Source organism: Mercenaria mercenaria, chromosome 3 (assembly GCF_021730395.1).
Source record: "Mercenaria mercenaria strain notata chromosome 3, MADL_Memer_1, whole genome shotgun sequence".
Classification (NCBI taxonomy): domain Eukaryota; kingdom Metazoa; phylum Mollusca; class Bivalvia; order Venerida; family Veneridae; genus Mercenaria; species Mercenaria mercenaria.
The window spans coordinates 27,233,303-27,246,650 of record NC_069363.1 but is presented as its reverse complement, the minus strand read 5'-3'; the positions used below and the strand labels follow the sequence as shown (position 1 = coordinate 27,246,650).

The 13,348-nt window shown below is 35.0% G+C and overlaps 1 protein-coding gene across 7 annotated transcripts in view; it reads left to right on the top strand.

Moving 5' to 3' along the window:
• The window catches only part of LOC123525865 (protein patched homolog 1-like), a 91,113-nt gene that overhangs the window by 50,527 nt on the left and 27,238 nt on the right, over window positions 1-13,348 (top strand). For all 7 annotated transcript variants that reach the window (XM_053538057.1, XM_053538053.1, XM_053538055.1 and 4 more), the window contains 9 exons: window positions 357-430; window positions 1,955-2,074; window positions 4,577-4,700; window positions 5,985-6,082; window positions 6,323-6,443; window positions 7,712-7,835; window positions 8,389-8,561; window positions 9,212-9,460; window positions 9,795-9,972. In XM_053538057.1, the coding sequence (XP_053394032.1) occupies window positions 357-430; window positions 1,955-2,074; window positions 4,577-4,700; window positions 5,985-6,082; window positions 6,323-6,443; window positions 7,712-7,835; window positions 8,389-8,561; window positions 9,212-9,460; window positions 9,795-9,972 (1,261 nt within the window). The remainder of the gene's footprint in view (window positions 1-356; window positions 431-1,954; window positions 2,075-4,576; window positions 4,701-5,984; window positions 6,083-6,322; window positions 6,444-7,711; window positions 7,836-8,388; window positions 8,562-9,211; window positions 9,461-9,794; window positions 9,973-13,348) is intronic.

Sequence of the window (13,348 nt, the reverse complement as noted above, 5' to 3'; positions counted from 1 at the left end):
ACCTTATGTATGCAATAGGGGCTGCTTTCCATGTCTATTATGTCAAGGTCACTTAGACCTCAACATTGAAAAATGTTCCCATAGCACTTGTTTAGAAGCCGTTAACCTACACCCTTCAAACTTGTGGGCCAAATGGAGTGAGAACTCCTATTACTTTTCAGATCAGTAGGTTTAAGGTAAAGGATGCAGCAGCCAGAATGCCCCCTTTCTGTTTCTTTCTTGAAAAATTACAAACAAAAAATTAATAGTCATTTTCAGGAAGATTATTACGGCTGTTCTCAGGTGAGCGACCTAGGACCATTTGGTCCACTTGTTCTTTTTATAAAATATATGAAATTTGTTTAACTGCGTTTCAGATGTATGACATGTACATTCAGTCTCGTGTCTTCGTACTTCCCGGATATGAATCTCTCAATACAGTGTGTGTGAAGTAAGTATGCATAGGTAAACAGATTATTAGTTTACCTCAGCCTAAAGTTCAGTGTTAGCTGTTAGTAAAGATGGATGGTTTGGCATCTTATCCATTGTCCACAGTTTTACTTGAACATCTTTTCTTCTCAAACTATTGGTAATGATTATACCAAATTTGGTCTGTAACATCCTGGCAAAGACCATTCTCAAGTGTGTTCAGATTTTTATGCCTCCACTTTGGGGGTGGGGGGCATATAGATTTGCCCTTGTCTGTCCATCCATCCGTCCGTCCTTCCAAGAATGTTGTGTCGCGCCTAGCTCCAAAAGTATTTGATGTAGAGTCACAAAACTTTACAGGAATGTTGGTCAGCATGTGCAGTTGTGCACCTGTGGTTTCACGTCTGGATTCATTCAGTTGTGTAGGAGTTATGGCCCCTGACTTAGTTAAAAATTGGTCATTTTAATGTTGTGCTGCGCGTAGCTCCAAAAGTACTTGACCTAGAGTGATCAAAGTTTACAGGAATGTTGGTCAGCATGTGCAGTTGTGCATCTGGGGTTTCGCATCCAGATTCATTCAGTATTGTAGGAGTTATGGCCCCTGACCTAGGAAAAAATTGCCATTTTAATATCATGTAGTGGGAGCATCTGTGTCCCATGGACACATTTCTAGTTTCAACTACATTTATTGGCTGCCAGAATTAAAAAGAGGAAAAAACCTGCTGGTGAACTGCATGATGGATTGTCTGCAAACCTGGTCTGCAGCAGTCATGGATGAACCTCTTTCCTGTTTTTCAAATTGTTTTGCTTGACTGTATTTCTAGAGGTAAAAAATAGAAAAAAAAACCTTCAAACAACTTCTCCATAAGAGCAGTGTTCATCAAATTTTGTAGTCTCTCCATAAGAGCAGTGTTCATCAAATTTTGTAGCATCCTTAGAGGAACTTTTCGCCACTACTTGACTGCATTTGGAGCCACCAGAGCTAAAATGAAAAAAAAATCTTTATTCTCTCTTGGCGGGTTTTCATTAAACTTGGTTCACATCATTCTTGGATTGTCAATTTCTTTAGTTTGTTAAAAAAAGTTCTTCTTAATACCTGTAAATATATAGCCACCTGTCAGAGAATCTTTTGACAGATCTTTCTCAAGTTTGTTCAGATGGTTGTGCCTGACTACACTTACGTATGTTCACCAAACTTGATGAGAAGCATCCTTCCATTGACATTTTCTATTAAATTTTGTCTATAAAAGGTTCACACCATAGCTAAAAATAGAAATGAATGTTCAGTTAACTTGGCAAAAGCAGCTTTACATGGACATATTTTCATGAATCACCTAATGTCATTACTTACAAATTTGGGCCATCATAGCCCTCTTGTTTACAAAATTTTCCTAGTTATTTCTGTCAAGAGTGTAAAAAAAACATTCCCAGAAAGTAAGTTGATATATGTAAAAAAAAAAAAATCTTGTAAACCTTTGATGGATTTCTAGTGTTCACATTATATAAAATGCTTATATATTGATACTTCTTTTCCCATTTCTTCTAGGGTTGGAAACATGTGCAGAGTGCAGAGTATTCTGGAGCTGTGGCAGAACAATGGAACATTAATACATAAACTAACATTAGCTGATATTCTTCAGAAAGTTAACTCCAACATTAAATACAGGTACTGCTTTATTGTCTTCAATAGGGACATAACACTATTGCTCAAACTAAAATGCAACTGTAAAAATGTCTGTGTTAATTATATATTGCTGGCAGTGTTAATTGCCTTCAACAGAGGCAACATACTTCACCACACCTGCTGTATTTACTGTTTATTTGAGAACATGTTAGATTACTGTCAAAACACATCTAGCATTATGCAGTTTGACCCATGTTAACATTTGACATAGATGTGAACCTTAAAGGTGGATAATCAGATTTTGGCCATGTAACGGATTTGTTCGAAACTTTAGCATCTGATCATTTACACTCATTTATGTTCACTTAACACTTAATACAAATTTAGATTTTTCACTGGAGTATTTTTAAAATTTCATTTTCCTATTTCCCGGTTGCCCAACCAAGATAGAGTTTTTTTTTATCATAAGTATAAATTTGATAAAATACTTTGCCTAAGGAAATGTATAAATTTTTAGACATATTGTAATATATTTTTTTAAAAAATTTTTTATTAAAAATTATGTATTAAGATGGAATTCATTAGAAAAGCAAGTTTTTAAAAATTATTATTACCTCCCTTTGCCTATCTTGGGTTTTGCAACCCAAAATAGATTGGAAATAAATGAATTCAGAAGCTACACACAGCTTTTAACTTGCATTTTGGGGTTTAGATTGTTCAATAGTTGATATGTCTATCAAAAGCAAATGTAAAACTAGACATTGTATCAAAATAAAAAAAAATACCCAGCTTTTATATACTTTCATATTAAAGGGGAGTTTAAATTTCAAAATTTTATAAAAAATAATAAAATATACATTTCAAATAGGAATCTAACTCTATGTACTCGGTCTTTTTGTTCCTTAAATAATTCTCTAGCAGAATATACAAAAAGTAAAAAATGTCATTAAATGTTGTTTAAATGTGATTGACCACCTTTAATCCACTATATGATTTTTTTACGATTTGGACAAAGTTTCTGGATTTCCCATTTGTGAAAACCATTGGACATTGAATATAGTATCTTGATAACCACTGGACATAAGTTCTCAATTTACCTTTCATGAAAACTGTTGGACATTGTTTCCCCGCATCCCCGCTCACATGTATCCTATGAATATCAAACATCTTGAAATCATCGTTGAACTTGGATAATGCTCTCTGCCCTCAGTGATCAGCATAGATCTGCTAAAATACAACTGTAAAAATTTCTGTTCTAATTATATATTACTGGCAGTGCCAGTTAGTAAGTTCATACTCTTAAGCATATCCAAGAGAAATGTGGACAAAATTGACCAATAAAAAAATTGTTTGAAAAACCAGATAATATTTTGGTTCATCAGAAATTTGCCATTCAATGTTCAGAAGATCTGGCATACTTGGCACACAATGATATTTGTTCATGTATTTACTTATGTATCATAGAACAGGGTATTGAACTGTAACACTGGACTGATATTAGCTATATTGGACCAATGTTTAGCAGTCTGGATATGTATATGTTTTTAATACACGTAGGTGCTGTTGCTACAAGATATAGGCCAGAATTACATAGAATTACATACACTAGAAAGTCATCTTGTCACTGACATTCTTCATGTATGAGTTACTCTAATAAAAGGTATACTAGTTACCTCATGCTGACCTTCTTGTCACGTATATGTAGGGCACTGACTGTCAGTGTTCCATGTATTTACCTTTGACAGTCATAAATATCAGTCCAAGGTTACAGAAATCTCATAAATCATGCATATATGTGACAGTTTAGACAATTTTGACAACATAGCCATAACACTATCAAACAGTTTTTGCCCATATTGTGCAAGTACTTGTGTACTTTGACTACTGGCAGATTGTCTGTTGTAATGTTTTCAGATAGGCTTATTCTGAATATGGTTTACTTTTATTTTCGGTCTGATGAAACGTCCCGCAGCATTTGATTTTTTTATGAAATGAAGTTGTACCCATTGCAATAGTTTTCTATGAGTTGAGAAAAAAACATTTTATGAGCAAACTAATACTGCTCATCTCCACTTAATTCTGTGTAGAACGTAAGTTGAAGTTTAGGATCTCCTCCATACTCTTCGAAGCATGCTAAGTATTTTATCACAAGAAAACTAAATATCGTGTCAGAGAGAAATAGTGTTTCATTTGCAAATACAGCTTTCAAATTATACATTCACATGCTTGCTAGCAACAACAGACAGGAGATGAATTTATAGGACAAGAAGCTCTATTTTGCGCTTTAAACATAAATTGTACTTGACACTTAGCAGTTGATTATTAAGCACTAGATATCTATATTTTTATTGTTAGCTCACCTGAGACAGACTTGTCTTTTGCTGTCTTATTGGGTTTGTCCAATACATATCAGCAACTGCTGTAAATGGCATCTCCACTGAAATCAATGGGCCAGTTTCATTCCAACTTCACTGACATAATTCTATTTATATGGCTGTACAGAAAATTTAACGTCATGAGATAATCTAAAATATACAATTTCAGTCCGGCATATGGTACAGAGTTTAACCTTGAATACATGTTGGGCGGGATACGAAGAGATGTCTATGGGAACATCGTAGGAGCTGATTCTATAACAATGCTGTGGGTACTTCATAAAAAGCCAGAGGTATGTTTCCCTGTCACATACAGCAGGCTTTGTAAATAGTTAACCATTTGCTACTTAACAACCATACAATACAAAATTGCCTTCGTAGATAATACTGTGCCACTAATGAAGCGTTGCACATGCTCACTTGTTTAAAACGTTAATACTGTCAATAATGATGTATTTTGGTGTAATAAACATATTGATTTGTTGATAAATATATATACATATATATATATGCTGGCAGAACAGTTTTACCATTACAGTCAAATTGTAGCAAGTTAACACTGAAGGCTTGTCAAAAAATGTGGAGTTCCTTTAAAATTCAAATGTAAGGAAATTAAACATCAGCTGGGGCCTATATGTGCACATTGATGCACTGAACAGGTTATTTCAGTAGACAATACACACTTGTGACATATGTTTCTCTGCAGAAAATTAATAAAATAATATAACCTCTTTCCAAAGTTATTTAAGCAGTTCTGCTTGGTTGCACATAGGGATTGCCAGAGCTTAGTAGAAAAATCTTCAAACGACATCTCCCCCTAAACCAGTACAGATTTTGAAATAATTTCAGGCAAATTTTCCTAACACTATTTGAATTATTTTTATACATAAAAACTATGGCTGCCATATAAAGTGGAAACTTTAAATGTTCTTGTTCAATTCTGAAATAGTTTCACACAAATATTCCTTAGGTGACCCTTGTTCAAGATTATTCAAATTATTCCCATTCAAAAACATGGCTGTCAGAGGCTATGGTCATTTTTCCCGATATGTATATAGTGGGAACTTTGTCCATTATTTGAAATTGAGAAAAAAAATTGCACTCATGATGTTGCCCCTCATTTCTGACCTTCACCTATTTCCGATTTAAGAGAACTAACTAATTTGCATATAAACTTCAAAAAATAGACATTAATGAGATAAATATTGTATATTTCACAGAAATTGAAATTTTATTTATGATTTTAGTTTAATAAAAGCAGGTATTGTCAGAGCCATAAAGGGAGGTAATTAAAAGAACAGATTCAGTAATATTTTCTTTTATGTAAATCAAATATTGAAACGGAAGACAAATATATGAGATAACTCTTAATCGAAAAATAGAAAATTAGAAGATTACAGCCTAAGCCATTATGACCCTACAATTGAAAGCTGTTGAAAGTTACTTATGATCAGTGAGAGACAGATTTGTATTTAAAACCTGAAAGTCGCAGTAGGACCTGACAACAAAAATAAGGAAACAGAATGAATGAGTTTATACATGTAGTCATTATGATAAGAGATGCATGTTTATTTCAGTGGGAGGAAGCGTCTCTGGCATGGGAGAAAGAGATGATTGACATGGCTCTCTCTCCTTGGCCACACCTCCTCAGATGTTATGTTTATGCAACTAGAACGTACGTACATTTAATTGTTTAATGTAAGTTACAAAAATTACAAATTATTTTATTTACAGACCATGCATGAAGTCTTTAGATCAACATGGTGAATAAACCTAAATACTATTAACAAGCAGCATAACAGTGATGCAAAATTTTCCCAAGATACAGTAAATAGGACAAGGGAGAGGTTGTCTTAATCCTGGTGAAACAGTTAAGCAGCAAATTTGCTGTATATTTTACTTATCATATTTTCAGTTTTGATGATGAAGGATATGGTGCTGTGAATGCTGATGTTTCACTTCTAACAGCAGGATTCATCATTGTGTTTGTTTTCATCATCATGGTGCTTGGAAAGTTTAACTTGGTCGAAAATAAGGTAATCAGTGTTGTGAAGTATTTGCAGTATACCCTTATATTGTCATTTGGCTGTGAAAAAATATGTGTGACTGCAAGAAAATTCCTAAACAGAATGCCACAGTATAACAATATATCCTTTGACATATGTAAATGATGTAAAATGCATGTGTTAAAATGGGAAAATTATTAGTTTCTGAACCTGTCAATATAAATGTGTACATGCAGTGAAAACAGGGTACTTTTAATGGATGCTATATTTATGCTATAGACTATATTTAATATGTCATATACAAGTTGTTTTAAAAATGGCAGTTGCAAGAAGCAAATAATGTTCATTTGTGGACAAAAATATTCTGCAGTCCCATTACAAGTTTATTTTGGTGTATCTGTATATTTGTCGGAGCAAAAAGACTTGATATGGCAGATGTATTACTCAGTTACTTGGACATACCTGCACATATGATTGCTATTGCGATATGGTGTCATGATACACTGTGATAGGAAATTTCTGATAATACCCATCCCTAATTTAGGAAATGCTGCCTTCAGACTAAGTCTAAGTTAGGAAGTGAGGACACTGAAAGTTTAACTACTTGAAAATAAGGTACAGCTAATGCTGCTTTTGATCTAAGTCTGATTTAGTACCCCTAATGTTTAATTTAGTCAAAATAGTACTGCTTTTTATTTACGTCAAATTGAGTTAGCCATCAGCTTGAGTTTAAGTTTTATTTTGACCTCTCTTTTGACTAAATAGTATTATTCTATTAGCGTTTTCTGTTGAGCATTTTCTGTCGCACATTGTTGGGGGTGGGGTGAGGGTGGAGGGCATTTGTGATAATCATTCTCTGAAAAGTAATTATCAAACAGGAATAAATTCTAACGTTAAACATTTTAGGAGTCTGTAGAAACTTTGTTTGTTTGTTTTGGGTTTAACGCCATTTTTCAACAGTATTTCAGTCATGTAACGGCGGGCAGTTAACCTAACCAGTGTTCCTTGATTCTGTATAAGTACAAACCTGTTCTCCGCAAGTAACTGCCAACTTCCCCACATGAATCAGAGGTGGAGGACTACTGATTTCAGACACAATGTCGTTTATCAAATAGTCACGGAGAACATACGCCCCGCCCAAGGATCGAACTCACGACCCCGCGATCCGTAGACCGACGCTCTACCTCTGTAGAAACTGAGATTTGGAAATTCAAATGTATGGTCGTGTTTAATGTGACAGCACTAATTTGACTAGATGTTATATTATTTCAGATACATTGTATATTATTTGTTTTCAGTTGTATGTGTCTCTGAGTGGCATACTAACCATTGGGCTTGCTATCCTGTTTTGTTATGGACTTGCTATGGCATTTGGATTTATCTATGGTCCTATACACTCACTTATGCCATTCTTGCTCCTAGGTAAATAGAGATTTTATGTATGCTCAGCATTAAGAGGACAGTGCTAGGACTGGTTAGCCCAGTGTCAGTATAATGTGACTGGGTGGGGTATCATGTCACGTGTCTGTGGCGTGATATTCACACTTACTTGATATCAGTGGAAAAAAATAAAGTTCCATGGTTTACTTTGGATAAAGTTGGTACTGTTGCTTCCACATGCTTTAAGCCTGTTTTTCATCTTCATAATGAATAACAGGATCAAAAGTGAATCTGCTCATTATATGTGCAGCGATAGGGAGTCTGGATTTACTAACAGAATTTTAGCATTTATCTAATTCTAAAATATGAATGTTGTGTAAACTTGCAACTTTAAAAAACATCCTTTTTTTATCAGGTAGACCTCATTCATTTATGTGGCAGATTGTTTTAGACTTTAATATTTTTATATTACATGTAATGACCAATATTTGCAGAGTCATATTCTTTTGTTTACATTTAAATACTAAACAAATTAAAGACGTAAAGTAATGAGACCTGTCTATACTGAACATATTTCTAATTTTGTATTATACAGGTATAGGTGTAGATGACATGTTTGTTATTGTCGGAGCATGGAAGAACCTCACAGAGGAGGAGAAAAAACAACCCGTACCAGAGAAGATTGCAATAACACTGAAACGTGCAGGCGTGTCAATTACCGTTACCTCGGTTACAGATATAGTTGCATTTGGAATAGGTGGTTCTACAGTAAGTGACTACACTGAATTTTAACTTGACTGTTTGTACTTCCTGGTAGTAATATGAAAAATTCAGTGCCAGTTTGGATGAAAATTGTCAGCAGGAAAGGAAGGCACTAGGTGCTTCCCATGACATTGTTGGTGTGAATGTCCACCTTGGTATAACTTTTAGTTATTTGTATAAGCCAGCTTGAGGGTTTCATAACATGAAATAATTCAAAAGAGACTAGAACGCACAGGCAACTGAATTGTAATTAGCACAAGGAGGTCTGTGCTGGAGCAGTAAGATAATAGAGTAAAACTGTATTATTATCAGTCCGCAGGCAACTTGGAATCAAATTCCTGTAAGTTCTGTTGTCAGTTTGTAAAAGTCAGTTGTCCTAGCCAGTATTCCTTGATTCTGTACCAGCACTGACCAGTAACTGACAACTTCCTCATATTAATAAAAGGTGGAGAACAAATGATTTCAGAGACGCATTGTTTTTGTCAGATCACCACAGAAACCGTACTCATCATCCAAGAATCTCTTAGTTATGTACTTACCAACCATACTAGGGCAGCTTCAGTTTTAATGCTGATATTCATTTGAGTGTAGAACATTTGTTTGATCTCTTAAAAGAAGTTAAGTTGTAGTATACATGTTTGTTTTTATTTTGACAGGTTATTCCTGCACTCAGTGCTTTCTGTGCCTATGCAGCCTTAGGAATTCTTGGACTTTATTTATTAGTGTCAACATTTTTTGTTGCTATATTAACTTTAGATGAGTACCGTATAAGTCAGTGTAGAAATTCTGTAATATTTTGTTATAAACATAAAAACTATACACCAGTGGAATGCAGTAGAAAGGAGCTAGTGGCCTCTTTCATCAAACAAGTTTATGCACCGACTCTTATGAAGTTATCATGTAAGGTGAGTAGGTATCGGTTTAGTTTACATGTGTGAACATATCAGCAAGTTGTTCTATGTTCAGTTTGATTTCTAAATAAATTAGTTACAAATTAAGGTCTGATTCTAAATATATTGATTGCTCCATAGAATTTATGCTACACTTTGATAAATTTGCCCAGAAATAATGAAATTTATTTTTTTAAAGACAAGTCTCAGAATCGCACTTTGCTACTGGTCATTACATTGCTCAGAATGAGCCAGTCATAAACATGAATTCTGAGACTCGATTTCGTAACTCTATACCATGTTGCATTTTTGCATATGATTTTTAAAACGATGTTCTGTATTACCACAGATCTCAGTTGTGATAGCAACAGGTGTGTTAGTGTGTGTGAACATCTGGAGTTTTACCAAACTGCGTCAGGACTTTAACCTGTATGACTACATACCTAGTGATTCCTATGCTACAGAATATATAAATGCTCAGATGACATTTTACCCTGATAGAGGGTATGATGCTGCAGTGTACTGTGGTAAGATTTATACCCATCTGTATATATGGTGTGACACCTTGCTGAAGCTCAGTAAATAACACGCTTTTAACCAGAAATGCCTTTGGAAGCATAGAACACAACCAAGCAAAATAATAGCAGACTTCGAGTAAACGAAATGTGCAACACCACTAATCCCACATAGCACTGGCTTCACTAAAACTATCGCTTAGAAATACTGAACTGTCTTTGATCCCAAAGTGGCAGATTTAATGAAATAACAACACCGAATGAAAATGCTGGTCAACTTCATGGCTGCCACACAGCACATTAAAAAATTCATACCTCATTGAAATAGGTAAAAAAATCCTATTATTATTCAACAATGAAATATTGGGCACTGTATTAGTAAATTAACAAATGACATGAAAAAGATTAAACTTATACCAAACTCAACTGAGCCAATATGAGAAAATCCGGGCCAATAAGAAAAAACAGGGCCAATACGGGATTCAGGCATTTTGATTTATTCTCAGGAGAGGGCCAATTCGTAGAAGTTAATTCCATTTGATTTTTAGCTCACCTGAGTTTTTCTGATCGCTCGATGTCCGGCGTCTGTCTGTCGTCCGTCAACATTTAGCTTGTGTATGCGATAGAGGCTGTATTTTTCAACTGATTCTCATGAAGTTTAGTCAGAATGATTACCTTTATAAAATCTAGGCCAAGTTCGAAAATGGGTCGTCTGGGGTCAAAAACTAGGTCACTAGGTCAAATCAAAGAAAAACCTTGTGTATGCGATAGAAGCTGTATTTTTCAATTGAGGTTCATGAATTTTGATCAGAATGATAACCTTGATGAAATCTAGGCCAAGTTCGAAAATGGGTCATCTGGGGTCAAAAACTAGGTCACTAGGTCAAATCAAAGAAAAACCTTGTGTATGCGATAGAGGCTGTATTTTTCAATTGATCTTCCTGAAATTTTGTCAGAATGATAACCTTGATAAATTCTAGGCTGAGGTCGAAAATGGGTCATCTGGGGTCAAAAACTAGGTCACTAGGTCAAATCAAAGAAAAACCTTGTGTATGCAATAGATGCTGTATTTTACACCGGATCTTCATGAAATTTGATCAGAATGTTTGTCTGGATAAAATCTAGGTTGGATTTGAATATGGGTCATCTAGGGTCAAAAACAAGGTCACCCGGTCAAATTAAAGAAAAACCTTGTGTACGCAATAGGGGCTGCATTTTACACTGGATATACATACAATTTAGTCAGAATGATTGCCTTAATGAAATCTAGGTCAAGTTAGAATATGGGTCGTCTGTGGTTAAAAACTAGGTCACTAGGTCAAATAAAGAAAACCCTTGTGTATGTGATAGAGACTGTATTTTTCAATTGATCTTCATGAAATTTGGTCAGAATGATAGCCTTGATGAAATTAAGGTCAATTTTGAATATGGGTCATCTGGGATCAAAAACTAGGCCGCAAGGACAAATCAAAGAAAAAGGTTTTGTATGTGATAGAGGCTGTATTTTTCAATTGAGGTTCATGAAATTTAGTTAGAATGATTGCCTTGATCAAATCTAGGCCAAGTTTGAATGTAGGTTACCTTGGCTTAAAAACTTGGTCATTATGTTAAATTGAAGAAAATACTTGTTTACACTTCAAGAGACTACATTTTTGGTCCAATCTTAATGAAAATTGGTCAGAATATTTGTTTCCATGAAATCACTATGTCAAACATGTTAACACTGTTATGGTGTGTTTAGGTGAGCGACCTAGGGCCATCTTGGCCCTCTTGTTAAATGAAGCCTTTGTAACACAAGAATGATACAGTTACAATACTTTTCCACGGTTTTGACAAAAATGCCATCCAATAGATTTATGTAATAACCAAGTGCGACTCTGAGCAGCTTGCTGGACTTTTGTCAAACTTGGTCTGTAGCATCATTTTAGTTCCTCTATTCATTTTGTTTAAATGGGGGCACTTGGCCCCTTTTCAGGGCCTCTAGAGCTAAAAATAGAAATACTACTATGAAGTGCTTAATATTATAAAATCTGGTAGTATATAAGGTTATACTAAAGCTAAAAATAGAAATATATTTGAATTAATTTTTGCTTTGACCTGTATGGCAGATCTTCATTAAACTTGGTCCATAAACATCCTTGTAAGATCCAACCTCACAAACATTCAAGACAAAATAGTCAAGGTCATTTTAGGGATGTAGGGCCACTAAGACCCTCTTGTTTAAAAAAATCATACATTCTTTGTTAAAAAAAAATACTTAAGGTATTTCTGTCTATACATTCTTTGGGGCAGAGGGTTAATAGTCTGCCTTTGTGACATACGTGCCATAATTTTTCAGGACATTTCCGGGATTCTGAGTTAAAATTTCCGGGATTTTTACCCTTTGTCCGGGACATACACCGTGACATTAGTATTCGTCTGTTTCATGCATAAATATCATAAAATTACATGTAGTTTCCGGAAGTAAACATTGTTCACTCGCTTAGGAATAATTTGCTGCAAATGTCGTCTAGCTTTCTAAGGGAGGTAAATAGGGTAATTCAAGTCTATAGTTCGGCACGTGAATTGGTTGCGTTCCCGAGGTGAACAGAATAAGGAGACTTACTACATACGAAGAATTAACCTGGTCATCGTGATTTAGAATCCAGCTTATTTGGTATCATTTTAAAACTTAAACGTTTATCTAATCATTAATGAAATGGAATGCTCAAAGGAATAAAATAAATCTTGTAGATAAAATCGATATAAAATATTTCGGGTTGGGTCAATTTTCATGGATCGGTCGGCAAAGGCATTCATAGTCAAAATTTTAATTTAGGATGTGTGGCAATCAATCTACATTTTAAAAGATTACAACCTTTTAAAATAATTATGTCTCCCGCCACACAGTGGTGTGGGCGATATATTGATTTACTCCAGTCTGTGTGTGTGTCTGTCACAAAGCTTGTCCGCACTCTAAGTCGAACATTTCTCATCCGATTTTCACCAAACTTAAACAAAATGTGTTTGACCATAAGACCTCGGCCAGGTTCGATAACTAGCCAAATCGGTCCAGGCGTCTTGGAGTTATGGCCCTTGAATTACCAAAAATCGGTATTTTTACTCTTGTCCGCACTCTAATTCAAACATTTCTCATCCGATCTTCACCAAACTTGAACAAAATGTGTGTAACTATAAGACCTCGGCCAAGTTCGATAACTAGCCAAATCGGTCCAGGCATTTTGGAGTTACGGCCCTTGAATTATCGAAAAATCGGCCTTTTTACTCTTTTCCGCACTCTAAGTCGAACATTTCTCATCCGATCTTCACCAAACTTGAACAAAATGTGTTTGACCATGAGACCTCGGCCAGGTTTGATAACTAGCCAAATCAGTATAGGCATTTTGGA